This window comes from Synchiropus splendidus, chromosome 4, assembly GCF_027744825.2.
Source record: "Synchiropus splendidus isolate RoL2022-P1 chromosome 4, RoL_Sspl_1.0, whole genome shotgun sequence".
NCBI classification, from domain to species: Eukaryota; Metazoa; Chordata; class Actinopteri; order Syngnathiformes; family Callionymidae; genus Synchiropus; species Synchiropus splendidus.
Genome location: NC_071337.1, coordinates 20,608,716 through 20,621,971, shown reverse-complemented (window position 1 = coordinate 20,621,971; position 13,256 = coordinate 20,608,716). Strand labels below are relative to the sequence as shown.

The 13,256-nt window shown below is 42.7% G+C and overlaps 2 protein-coding genes across 2 annotated transcripts; both read right to left on the bottom strand.

Annotated features, from left to right (window-relative positions):
* Positions 1-4,235: 4,235 nt before the first annotated feature.
* Positions 4,236-6,327, bottom strand: LOC128757029 (amine sulfotransferase-like). Its single transcript, XM_053862006.1, has 6 exons — positions 6,184-6,327; positions 5,916-6,121; positions 5,451-5,577; positions 4,682-4,776; positions 4,433-4,604; positions 4,236-4,372 (listed from the first exon to the last, which is right to left on the bottom strand). The coding sequence occupies exons 1-6, from the start codon at positions 6,323-6,325 to the stop codon at positions 4,263-4,265; spliced, it is 852 nt and encodes a 283-aa protein (XP_053717981.1). The 5' UTR covers positions 6,326-6,327; the 3' UTR covers positions 4,236-4,262.
* A 3,957-nt stretch (positions 6,328-10,284) lies between these two features.
* Positions 10,285-12,517, bottom strand: LOC128757025 (amine sulfotransferase-like). Its single transcript, XM_053862003.1, has 6 exons — positions 12,369-12,517; positions 12,101-12,306; positions 11,503-11,629; positions 10,704-10,798; positions 10,455-10,626; positions 10,285-10,394 (listed from the first exon to the last, which is right to left on the bottom strand). Exons 1-6 carry the CDS (start codon positions 12,508-12,510, stop codon positions 10,285-10,287), a joined length of 852 nt encoding a protein of 283 aa, XP_053717978.1. The 5' UTR covers positions 12,511-12,517.
* Positions 12,518-13,256: the final 739 nt, after the last annotated feature.

The following is a 13,256-nucleotide window of genomic DNA, read 5'->3' as shown; positions in this document are numbered from 1 at the left end:
ACGAACAAGATAATATATAAATAAATTACCATGACAGTTCAGAGCATCTGTATATTTGTACTGTATGTAGCAATTAATATGGAAAAGTTAGAGATGCCAAAAGCACTTAGTGTGGCTCTTTTTACAAAACATTTTAGGTACATATATTTGGGGATACCAGAATTACAGAAACAGTAAAGCATTGTGACTTGGTCTGTATGTTGCTGTTTTCAACCTAGTAGTGCGTCCTCTCTGAGTCAAACATTAACCAGGGTGCAAACTCTGACCTCAGCACCTCAGTGAAGTCATATCTGTTGGTTATATGAGGACATCAGTGAAGGTTTCGCCCATCTTATCAGAGACAATAAAAGCAAATTGAAACACAAAACGCATTTTAGTGGAGAGCCGTTCTGGTGCCACTTTTTAATTGTTCTTTTACACCGCAGACAAAAACATGAACGTTCGACTTGACAAACAATTAACATCGTGGTGAGGCAGAAATCGGCCTGGGATTCATAACTTGAACTGGCAGCGTGAGATTCATCTCATGGGATTGAGATGAAGGTGTCATGATTAATTCTCACGGTTTGGTTATGCATTATGTTGGACTCTTCCCTGTTCAGTGAGGCTTTGGAATTGATTTTCTGTTCACTTCTCTTGGTTCAGTGACGTCTTTTGTTGTGTCGTTTGCATTATTTATTAAACCATTGTATTTGACTCGCTTTCTGCCTCCTGTGACTCTTGCATTGCTGCAACTAGGTTACGATCCGCATCTCGAACATAACAGAAGGAACGGCAGCTTCTCACCATTTCCAAGTGAGAAGTCCTCAAAGAACTGATCAAAGGTCTGAGGTGTTACACTCCACTCCAGAAAAGATTTTGGAGATTTTGGAGAAGTGGTAAACGTTCAACGGTTGTGTTTTTCTATTTCCTGTCCTGCTTCGCACCCCTCCTCCAGCTTCACAGCAACACAGTTGACCAACAGACTTAAGAACTCCTTTGTACACCACGCCATCGTACTCTACAACTCCTCACTTGGGGGGAGGAAGTAGTAGGGTACACCACGCTTTACCACATAGAAATGGACACCTGCTCTTACAATGTGCAATACCCATCTCAATGTGCAATAACCATCCCTACGGTGCAATAACCCTTTTTAACCTAGTTTAATTTTTAACTTTTTTATTTTATTTTATTTTATTTTATTTTATTTTATTTTATTTTATTTTATTTTATTTTTATTATATATATATATATATATATATATATATATATATATATATATATATATATATATATATATTTTTTTTTTTTTTTTATCTTATTTTATTTTCAATTGTATTTTTACTTCCAGGTTATTAGTATTATTATTTTTATTTCATTTGTATTTTCTTTCTTATTCTCTGTGTGATGCTCTTCCTAACTGCATGCCCTTCCTTGCCTCTATTGTCACTGGAAACGTAAATTTCCTGGAGGGAGTCATCGCAAAGGGATCAATAAAGTCAAGTCTAAGTCTAAGTCTCTAAGTCTAAGTCACAGCAGGGACCACTTCCGCAATCAAGCCTTGCTGGGCAAGCCTAACACCTTGGTTCCAGACTGTGTTGCCAGGTGGTCACTTCGTGTCCACTGGAAAAGTTCTTCCTCTCGTGCCATTGTTTTCCGTGTGATTGATATATTTGGATTGTGCGTGCATGTTTGTTATCTGCCACCTTCTTAGTTCATTCCTCGTTTTGTTTACTGCTGTTTGCTGTGTATCGCGTGTGAGTGTTTTTGCTGCTCACCTTGTCATGATGGCGGAGGACTGAACCCAAGTGCAGTCAGTGTTGGTCGACAGATGACACAGGACATGTGATTAAACTCCAAGATTTAATCGATACAAATAAATAGACAAATAACTAACAACTAAGAGCGCCAGGCACCAAAACGCGGACCGGGATGAACACACAGAGACTCGGGTAGAATCTGGAAAACAAGAGAGGCGGATTAGAATCTCAAGCCTGACAACTGGGACAACAGAAAGCACAACCAGAGTTAAGCTCAACGAGGTGGCGATAAACTGAAAGCCCTCAGTGGTGGTGGCTACTCACGCACACGCACACGAGGGATAAACTAGACAAATATATAACTAAAAAGTGAGACTAAATAACTGCTCACAAGCGGAATGAATGGAAGTTGGGAGGTTAACGTAAGCGGAATGAGGAACAAAAGTTGCGGGCAGAATTGGAATTCGTGCGTGGAAGGAATTTAGAAAATGTGAGGGTCCTACTTCAAACCACTTCACAACACCTGGCACTCGGGCCTACGACGGCAGCGAGGGAGCCAGTCAACACACTACTGCAGGTCTCTGTGGTACCTTTTACTCTTGGCTTGGTGGCTTCTACAGAGCTCCTCACTGTTGCACTGGTACACAATACGATTTTTTTCCTTGACATGTCAGGACCACTGGAGCTCACCCAGTAAGACGCTTAATTTCCTGAGACCTGCACCCTGACGGAGGCTCAACATGTGGGTCATGTCTGTGTTCAGCTGAGAATACATTTATCTACAAGTCTGCGCTTGGTTGTAACCCACAGCAAAGTCGGTTAGAGGGCAGAGTACACATGAAGCAGAAACTCCAGGTTACAGAATGCAACCATGATTCCACGAATATGTGTGTGACGGCCTCTGAGCGTGCTGTCCATCTGACCTGCTTTCTCTGAATCAGTTAAACTGGAGATTATAAGAGGTGGACCCCTTTTATTGCGGAGGGTTATGCTGCCCCTGCTGGGTGACGTGAGCTTTCTCACTGCCAAAGCATTGTTTTGGAAGTAACACCCATAGCAAAGCCCATGAGATGGTGTCACACATTCATGTATCACAGTTTCATCTTGAGCTCTGACCTTTGCCTTCTTCTCCTTCAGCCCTGGTGGCATGAAAACTGGCACGAGGTGAGAGCTGAAGAGCCTCGGTGATGGACGCGTGGAGTAAGGTTCTCGCCCCTCCAAGTACTCCAGCCATGGCATCTCGTCAAAGTTGTGGGCATAATCTTTTTTCTCACCATCGAAACTGACGATCAAGATGATGATCTGCTGAGTCCAGATTGTTCCTGCGTGACAACACAAAGATCATCTCTCCTCTCCAGTGGGAGAAAACAGCCTAAGATCTTACCTGATTTTGGATACGTCACCAGATATACGTCACTGTCTCGTATCTCAAAGTTGTGTAGCCCATCAATGTACTCTACTGACATGGGACCTGCAAGAAAATTGTAGTTCTTGTACTTGAAGAGCTTCTCAGAGACCTGCTCCATGTTGACGCCTGGCTTCATGCAGAGATCAAACTTCGGACCTTCATTTATGTGGCATCTTCTCTCTGTGTGAACGGTTAACAGGAAAAACATACTGTCAATGTACAAACCTAATGTAACCGCAGTTCTATGAATATGTACATGGCCCCAGAATGGCCTTCGCTATTGATCAATCCATCTGGAGGCACTGACCTCGGAACAGCGCTGTCTTGCAGTCCACAAGGAGGTGGATGGCGGCAAGCAGAACCCAAGGGTTTCCCCTAGCAGTGGGAGCCCCTTGGTGTCGTCCACACCCACCACAGTGGAGTACTGCCATATGCTCTGGAAGACGCACAGATGGAGAGAGGAGACTCCAAGTCCTTGGCCCGAGTGTCTCCAAAGCTGTACCATTTTGGGACACACAAAAACAGGCTTGAGGCCTTCTTCTGTGTCTTCATGTAAATTGAAGACGAAAAATCCTCCTCCTCCATGGCATCTCATCCACAGGGAAGGCTGTCGGTGCCGACTCCACTTGGCCAACGTATGGTCAGATGATGTGATCAGATGATATTTGGGAAAAACTCACCGAATCCACACGACGATCCATGACTACGAACCAAAAGCACTGATGGTGATCAAGACTGTGTGGAAAAGGAGCAAAGTGGTGGGGGGGAAAGGGGCTTATATGTGGTGGGAGGTGCCTTCCTGGATGGACAGCCAATCAATCAAAGTCTGAAGCCAAGGCCAGTGGCTCGAGGTAACCAACAGTGAAGGTCATGAGAGGAGCACATGTGGCATAGAACCCTGTTTGGGACAACAACTTGAGAAAATGATGATTGTGCACCATATTATTTGGGTGGTCAATTCAAGAAGCAATGAACAATTCTACTCAGCGAGCTGTTCAGTTGGACCATGTAATCACAGAAAGAAGAATCACATTTCTCTTGATACAGTTAACTTTATTTCACAGAAACCCTGCAGGACTCTACTACTGGAGAATTTGAGGTAAATCCCAGCATCACTCCCAGATGATCTTCAGTGGCACGTCACTGAGTCGTTCCTGAAGTACACGATCGACTCGCTCACTCTGGGCCACAGTGAACATGTTCTTCCAGTCACCGATTTTACCTGCAACACGTCAGATGTAGTTTGACTCCAAATCATATGGCTGTTGTGTTTCAGTTCTACCTTTGCGCATGAAGTCACCACTGAGTCTTTCTTCAGGCACAAACTTGTAGTTGGCTCGTTCATCCTTCTTCATGTTCTTGAACGTAGACTTATGGACGACCTGTTGGATCTGAGCATCACTCAGGTTCCTCCCCAGAAACTTGCAGATCTTCCTCACAGCTGCTTCCAGATCCTAGAGTAGAACCAGAAGAGTCCTGCTTCACTGGGACAGATGCATGTCCATCATAGTGTCGAGAGACCACCTCTTACCAACACCATGTCCTCATAGCTCAACATCAGGATGTTGTAGTTGTCCTTCTCCTGTTGCCAAGCTCTGATGTGGTCGAACCAGGATGAACCGAGCACTGGCAAATCAGCAAATGAATATAGAATCAACCCCCCAACCTCCACACACCCCTCCTGCCTGACATGTTACACTTAAATGGAGGTTAGGCTTTTGAAACTGTTACTGTCCCACCAGAAGAAACTGACCAGCTACAGACACAGTGCCACACATGCCTGACATTTTCAAGGTGGGTCACGTTTCCTGACTTAACACTGCACAACCTTTTGCTCATCTTCATCACCTTTCCAGCAGATGGTGTGTGAATTTGTAGGGAAACCTTCTCTTCTTCTGCGTGTCAGAAACCCTTCCCTCCCCTCCTGGAAATCAGGAAAAGTCTAGATGGCTTAGATTATTACTATTTTAGATTTTACTTTGCAAGATAAGTCCTTATATTGTCCCAAATTTGTCACCTGTCACGACACAAGCCCAGAATATTGACTGTAAAAGATCAAATTACCTTTCTCATTTTTTGCTAATAAATTTTTTTTTTTTTTGCTAACAGTTTTTTGGAGCTACGGATTTTAGGGTCTTCTTGCTTTTTCGATAGCATCACAGCTGATACATTTAACTGAGTCATGAAAGCTCGATCACCTTAATAAACAATTAAAATAGAGGCGAGGCAAAAGCCTAGAGCAGAACCAACTTGAACTAAAGACATGCTGAGATTGAGAGGAAGGAACGACAAGTTCTCACCATTTCCTTGTAAGAAGTCCTCAAAGAATTGATCAAAGGTCTGAGGCGTTTCCAGGTCTCTGACGATTTTGCAGAAGTGATAAAATGACACAGCAATATCCTTTGGGTTTCGCATCACGTAAATGATCTGACAAAAAACATTATTACATTAGCTAACAAGAAATATAGAATATTGTGGTTTAAAAAAAAGCTAATAAACAACAACTTCTAAAAAGGGAGTGAAAGTAAAGCGGTTTTAATGAAGAAAGAACAATTGTACTCAGTCTAAGTTTTTGCAAACGCTTCGAGAGGGTTGAGCGTGTTTGACAGATTGTTACAGGGAAATTTTGTAGAAAGAACCTTAATAGTATCTTTATATTTGTTTTTTGTTTTTTGCTTTCACATTTTGTGAACTACATGTCTGACGATGTTCATTCGTTAAACATGCAGAAAATAAAAATCTTTTTCTTTATTTTGAGCTCTGACCTTTGCCTTCTTCTCCTTCAGCCCTGGTGGCATGAGAGCTGGCGTCAGGTGAGAGCTGAAGAGCCTCGGTGATGGACGCGTGGAGTAAGGTTCTCGCCCCTCCAAGTACTCCAGCCATGGCATCTCATCCCAGTTGTTGGGATATTCATTTTTCTCACCATCGAAGTTGATGATCGAGACTGTGATCTGCTGAGTCCAGATTGTTCCTGGGTGCCAGCACAAAGAGCATCTCTCTTCTCTAGTGGCAGAAAAGAACTGAAAATCTTACCTGATTTTGGATACGTCACCAGATATATGTCACTGTCCCGTATCTCAAAGTTCTGCAGCCCATCGATGTACTCTGCTGTCGTGAGGCCTGCAGGAAAATTGTAGTTTTTGTACTTCAAGAGCTTCTCAGAGACCTGCTCCATGTTGAAACCGGGCTTCAGAAGGAGACCGAACTTTGACCTGAACTTATATGGGATGTTGTTTGTGTAGGGTTAAGGGTCAACAATGAAATACACAGTCAGTGAAAAACCCTTTTTGGGAAAAAGTTGAAATAATTATGTGGAATGAGGTGCACACACACACACACACACACACACATATATATATATATATATATATATACAATTTTTATTTTTTATTTTGCTTGATTGGAGAAGTTTCCTTACTTGCAGTGCAATAGAAAAAGTTTGAGTTTTATTATTTTAATGTTGTTGAAATGTATTCAATTGAACAAATTCACACAAAACAGGCACGTGGTCTTCAAGGGCTTCGGCACAGACCTTTTGTTTAAATCAAAGGATAGTCAGCCAATGAAGCAGCCATTCACTCATGCAATACCGCGCCTGCACTCTCTTCTTCACCTGTCCACTTCTCTGAATATTGGCCCTAAATACTCTTCACCGCCGCTATTCCCTCATCTTCAATCTCCATTCTGCTTCTCCCTCCTGCAGCACTGCGCCCTCTGCTGCTCAAATACAACAAGGACTAAGAGTAACAACACTGATTTACTCATCGTTCTTTTTCGTCTTCCTTTTATTTCTGCAGCCGTAAAACTAGCTGTAGTAGTTGGACGTAACAAGATCTTCCTGACAAATCTGAGGAGCAGTGATGGACTGGTCTCATGGTCAAGAACACAAGCAAAATACAAGTAAAGATTATTTGTGCCAATACATATTTAAAGAAATGACCTGTGATGAAGGCCTTGCAGACCATGTGCCTATTCTGTGTCAATTTTTACAGCAAAAAAAAAAACATTTCGACAGCAGTAAAAGGTCTAGCATCTGTTAAGCATTTTCACCTACCATCATCAGGACACGAGATTCACTTTGGCATTCAATCATTTTCATATGAAAAGAGGACGTCACAAAAATGTTATACCACATACAAGAACAACTCATGACTGGTTACCAAAGTGTTTTTGGTTCCGCCCTGGTTCTCATCGAACAGCCTCAGGTCTTGCAAATGCTTTCTGCTTTGTTTTGGCGTGTCCTTTCTTTATCCTGGTTTGAAGTATAATAGAAGTTTGATCATATGCAAAGTGGGAATTTTTGAAGAAAGAAAGCAATGCCTACTTCAGTACTTCAATACGACTGCATGCATATCATATGTCAAGCTATATGTCCATGGCGCTGTCAGGAATGTTAAAAGTCAATTTGAATTTAGAAATGTTGTGTGCATATTTGTGATATTTGGGTCATTTATATCCAGTAATGTAGGGCTCCTCAAGACTTTTTAAAGCAAAAATTCAGCCAAAATAACAACTAACAAAAGAGTCCTCGTCGCAACCAAACTACTTGGACTCTGAGAACATATGACAGCTGAGAACATTGTGTCACCTGAGGTGAAACCGATTCACCTGCATTACATTTACACTTAAAATGAAGGCAGAGTACAGGAAATCACACTTAAAAGCCTTTTCACCTGCATTTCTTTTTGTTGTTTCGCATGAGCCACCAGATGTTGGCATTAAATCCTGCAGCCAAGACCACACACTGATCATTTTAAAAATCCATAGTACTGTATATTTGAGTTAAAGGTGCTTTCCCTGCACTGTTTCTGTTGAGTTTCAGTGTGTTCCTTGGACGTCTATTTGCCTGGAATCACAAGTGGGAGTTCATTTGGGGACATCATGCAAATCATATTTTCTTCCTGAGTCCTTCCTTGCCAGTCCCATTTGTACCACACATTTTGTTGAGCTAGACTCCACAGTTTATCTTTGAATCATTTGAAACACTGGCCTCGTGGTTTATACATGCTCTCCTTATTTCGATCTCCATAATCTACTTTATATGAGTGCTCACCATCATACTCAACATCAGTGAGTGAGTACACTTTATTTGTATTGCACCTTTCTGTGAGAGAAGCGGCACAGTGCTTCACCGCTTAAAATGACGATGCAAAAATATAACTAGCAGAATTGTATTCCTCCCCTCCACAAAATAGGGAAACCCCCCATTCAATGGGGTGTTTACATCCACATAGGGTGTGAATAGCCGCCCTGCCTTGCTTGAGGGGTGTGAGTACCCGTCCAGTATGACGGACAGTATCAGTTGAGACCCCACGTAAGTTGTATTGTATGAACTGAAAAATGAAGCACTCCAAACCGTCGATGCTCAAGGAAGAAAGTGGAGGATGGAGGGAAAATAATGTGAATAGAAATGTATTTATTGATGAGCATTGCTCAAAACTGTGTTACCGTGCTAAGCGGCAGGCCAGCGTGAGCACCTGGTGGCAGGGCATGTATCAGGTGCTATGGAGGAGTCCTGCCACAGGATACATACACATGACCTTGTCAGAATACACTGAGAACTTGGAACACAAATAATGAACATGATTATTGCTTTTAGAGAGGACAAGAACTATAAGTCACTCAAAGATCTTCATGACTCGCTGTAGTTAAGGTCACGTAGGGACATTTCTGGAGGTTAGCCACGCAAGTCCCGCTCGTCGATCACCAAATAAAATAATGTGATACAGTACATTTCAGTCCCCACTAGTGCTGGGGTTCCTCCACCAGGTGTGCAGACTCTGGGGGGCTGTGTGTCTGCTGTGTTGTCATCAACATTTTGACTATCTAAATCATTGACTTCACTGCCCTGTTTTCTTTCCTGTTTGGTAGTGGGGCCTTGTGCCTTTGTGCAATGGCTCAGATGGTACCAAGTGGCGCTGCCTTCGACTTGGACAGCTGTTGGTGGTCGCCGGGTACCACCAAATGCCCGACCTCACGATCGGCCTCAAGCTCCCGTTTTCTCTCCTGCAGATAGATAGTCTTATGGATAGAAGTTAATTGCTTCATATAACTTCTAAGTTCAGATTGTAGTTGCTCAAGTGGAGGCCCCTTGTAGGGTCCCCTCAAATGTGGTGCTGGCATCGGCCGTCCCGTCAACATCTCATGTGGTGTCAAATGTGTGCTTCGATGAGTTTGCATGCGATAACTCATCAGTGCTAATGGTAACGCATCAACCCAATTTAGCTTCGTGCTTGCACAGATCTTGTTCAGTTTCGCTTTCAGAGTTCCATTTATCCTCTCAACCATTCCCTGACTCTGGGGGTGATAAACGGCACCCAATCGTTGTTTGATTCGAAGTTGCTGCAAGATGCCCTTCACAACCTTTTGTACAAATGCAGCACCGTTGTCTGAGCTTATTTCTGATGGAATGCCAAATCGAGGAATGATTTCTCTGGTCAGGAATTTGATTACTGTTTCAGCACTCAAGTCTTTGGATGGTGCTGCTTCAACCCAGCGGCTAAACCGATCAACTACCACCAACATGTAGCGTTTCCCTTGAACCGTTTTTATCATGTCAACGTAATCGATCACAAGATCTTTAAATGGACCTTCTGGGATTGGAATATGACCTATTGGTGTCTTGATGTTTTTTCGTACATTGTTTTCTGCACAAATCTCACATTGATTCAGCACTTCATCTGTTGTTGTCTGCAAAAATGGGGACCAATATCCCTGCTGTCTGATTTTCTTCACCACTTCCCCCCTTGCACAGTGATCTGCACTGTGCACCTCAGAAATCAAGATGGTCAAAAGTGCAGCTGGAGCTACGAGCAGGCCTTCATGTGATCGCCAGAGACCTTTATTGTCCACAGTAGCTCCTCTTTGTTTCCACAAAACCTTTTCATTTTCGTCTGCATTTTCTTGGATCAAGATTATGTCTTCAGGTGTGACTGTGGGTTCTAATGTCACCATAGGTGACAAAATGGCTGTTTTGCACCTTGACACTTCTTTTGCTGCCTCGTCTGCCGCATTGCCTTGTTGTTGATGCTATCTATGTTGGCAAAGTGAATGGCAGCAAAAGGAAATCAAAACTACTCTCAAGTCAATTCATTTAATTTGATCTCACAGAAAGAATTGAGGATAATCCCAGCATCACTCCCAGATGATCTTCAGCGGCACGTCACTGAGTCGTTCCTGAAGTAGACGATCGACTCGCTCACTCTGGGCCACAGTGAACATGTTCTTCCAGTCACCGATTTTACCTGCAACACATCAGATGAAGTTTGACTCCAAATCATGTGGCTGCTGTATTTCAGTTCTACCTTTGCGCATGAAGTCGCCACTGAGTCTTTCTTCTGGAATAAACTTGTAGTTGGCTCGTTCATCCTTCTTCATGTTCTTAAACGTGGACTTGTGGACGACCTGTTGGATCTGAGCATCACTCAGGTTCCTCCCCAGAAACTTGCAGATCTTCCTCACAGCTGCTTCCAGATCCTAGAGTAGAACCAGAAGAGTCCTGCTTCACTGGGACAGATGCATGTCCATCATAGTGTCGAGAGACCACCTCTTACCAACACCATGTCCTCATAGCTCAACATCAGGATGTTGTAGTTGTCCTTCTCCTGTTGCCAAGCTCTGATGTGGTCGAACCAGGATGAGGCGCCCACTGTCAAATCGGTGGTCAGCAAGTTAATAAGTAGGTTTGTTTGGATCTCTGTGTTTTTTTGTCCAGACGTCTTTGTTTGCTATGGTCTAGGTCTCGACTCTGTTTTGGACGAGGTGGTCTCAACTACAACACTAAGACCGACTTTAATGGAATGGTGCATTTAAAAGTCAACAGTGTCTGCTGACATGACACACAAATTTAGGTCAGGTTTTTGAAGCAAGGGAACACAACAAACCTGTACTCTCTTCAGTCCAGTTACCTACAGTACATGACAACCAAGTTATATGTACAGTATATAGCAATTAATATGGAAATGCTAGAGATGCCAAAAGCACTTAGTGCGGCTCTTTTTACAAAACATTTTAGGTACATATATTTGGGGAAACGAGAATTACAGAAACAGTAAAGCATGGTGACTTGGTCTGTATCTTGCAGTTTTCATCCTAGTCGTGTGGACTTCTGTCTGCGTGAAATGTTCGCCAAGGTTCAAACTTTGACCTAAGCACGTCAGTCAAGTCATATCTGTTGGTTATATGAGGACATCTTATCTAAGACAATAAAAGCAAATTGAAACACAGGTTAAAAAAAATAAAATGTTCACCACATCTCAGCTACGGTCTGTGCCTTCATTTAAAAACACATTTCAGTGAAGCGCCTTTTTGGTGCTGCTGCTGATTGTAACATCAACAACAAGAAGTTCTCACCATTTCCAAGTAAGAAGTCCTCAAAGAATTGATCAAAGTTCTGAGGCGTTTCCACATCAGAGAGGATTTTGGAGAAGTGGTAAAATGACACAGCAACATCCTTTGGGTTTCGCATCACGTAAATGATCTGAGGAAAAAAAACATCAATATATTCAAAAATATTGTAAGAAATTTGCCAAAAGAAAGTAGATTTCTCAAAGGAAATGTGCTTTAAAACATAAATCGGGGTTTGGCCGGTTTTCACTCAAGAGTCACCTGTTGGGGAAACGTTGCACTGGCACCGTTGTGCATGGTTACACCAACTATTCTATTTTTCCTTGACATGATGTCAGGACCACTGGAGCTCATCCAGTTAGGTGCTTGATTTCCTCAGACCTACACCCTGACTGATGTGCCACGTGTGGGTCTTGCAGTGTTCAGCTAAGAATATATTTACCAACAAGTCTTTGCTTGGTCTTAACCCATCGCAAAGTCGGTTAGAGGGCAAAGCGCATAGAACCTCTGGGATACAGAATGCGCCCTTGATTCTTCGAATAGCGAAGCCTGTTTGAAGGTGATGCAAACATTCATGTATCACAGTTTCATCTTGAGCTCTGACCTTTGCCTTCTTCTCCTTCAGCCCCGGTGGCATGAGAGCTGGCGTCAGGTGAGAGCAGAAGAGCCTCGGTGACGGACGCGTGGAGTAAGGTTCTCGCCCCTCCAAGAACTCCAGCCATGGCATCTCATCCAAATTGTTGGGATATTCTTTTTTGTCACTATCAAAATTGACGATCGAGACTGTGATCTGCTGAGTCCAGATTGTTCCTGGGTGACAACACAAAGATCATCTCTCCTCTCTAGTGACAGAAAACAACCTAAGATCTTACCTGACTTTGGATATGTCACCAGATATATGTCACTGTCTCGTATCTCGAAGTTCTGCAGCTCGTCGATGTACTCTGGTGTTGTGAAACCTGTCGGAAAATTGAAGTTTTTGTACTTGAAGAGCTTCTCAGAGACCTGCTCCATGTTGACGCCTGGCTTCATACAGAGACCAAACTTTGGACTTTGATTTATATGGCATCTTACCTGTGTGTGAAGGGTCAACAGGAAAAACACACTTTCAATCTGCAAACCTAATGTAACTGCAGTTCTATGAATGTATGTAGTCCTCTAAAGGCCTTTGCTATTGGTTAATCCACCTGCAGGCATTGCCCTCGTGACAGCGCTGTTGAGAAGAAATATAATGTCCTTGTCAATCTAATGTTGCAGTTCAATGTAACTGTCCCTTTAAGAAGCTGCGTCATGATGTCACCAGGGTTTTTTTGCTCAATTTTGCGGCTCTATTGTGTGTTCAATGACAGAGGGAATTGCATGTCAATGGGCATCCACATAAAGGTTTTGCAAAACGTGAAAAATTTGTGAAAGTGCAATATGTATACAATGTTCTTTTTTTGTGTTTTGCATTGGCTAGTAGATACTGGAGTTGCGCTGGGGTTTAGCTTTTTGGTGTCATCAGTGTTTATTTTACAATTTACTTTACAATTCAAGACACGTGTCTTGAATTGTAAATGCTGATTTACATGTGTGTTCATCTGTAGTTATTAGTCAGACGCTGTATCTAAATGTGTATTGCTTCACTGTAGAACTGGCCTGGAATTATCATGTGTGTGATTTTGCTTATTTTTGTGTTTTGATGGAGCATCCACGCATTCTTACACACAGCATCAGTTGATGAATATCAGGGCTATGACTTACTACCAGTATTTTTGGTG

Bases quoted from the DNA above. Each gene is read 5' to 3' on its own strand.
- LOC128757029 (XM_053862006.1), bottom strand. From the start codon at position 6,325: ATGGAGCAGGTCTCTGAGAAGCTCTTGAAGTACAAAAACTACAATTTT. The intron at 6,122-6,183 runs GTAAGATTTTCA...GCTGGCACCCAG, and splicing joins GGTGACGTATCCAAAATCAG to GAACAATCTGGACTCAGCAG. The intron at 4,605-4,681 runs GTAAGAGGTGGT...GTTCTACTCTAG, and splicing joins GCTATGAGGACATGGTGTTG to GATCTGGAAGCAGCTGTGAG.
- LOC128757025 (XM_053862003.1), bottom strand. From the start codon at position 12,510: ATGGAGCAGGTCTCTGAGAAGCTCTTCAAGTACAAAAACTTCAATTTT. The intron at 11,630-12,100 runs GTCAGAGCTCAA...TTTTTTCCTCAG, and splicing joins TGAAGGAGAAGAAGGCAAAG to ATCATTTACGTGATGCGAAA. The intron at 10,799-11,502 runs GTGAGAACTTCT...CCGATTTGACAG, and splicing joins GGACTTCTTACTTGGAAATG to TGGGCGCCTCATCCTGGTTC.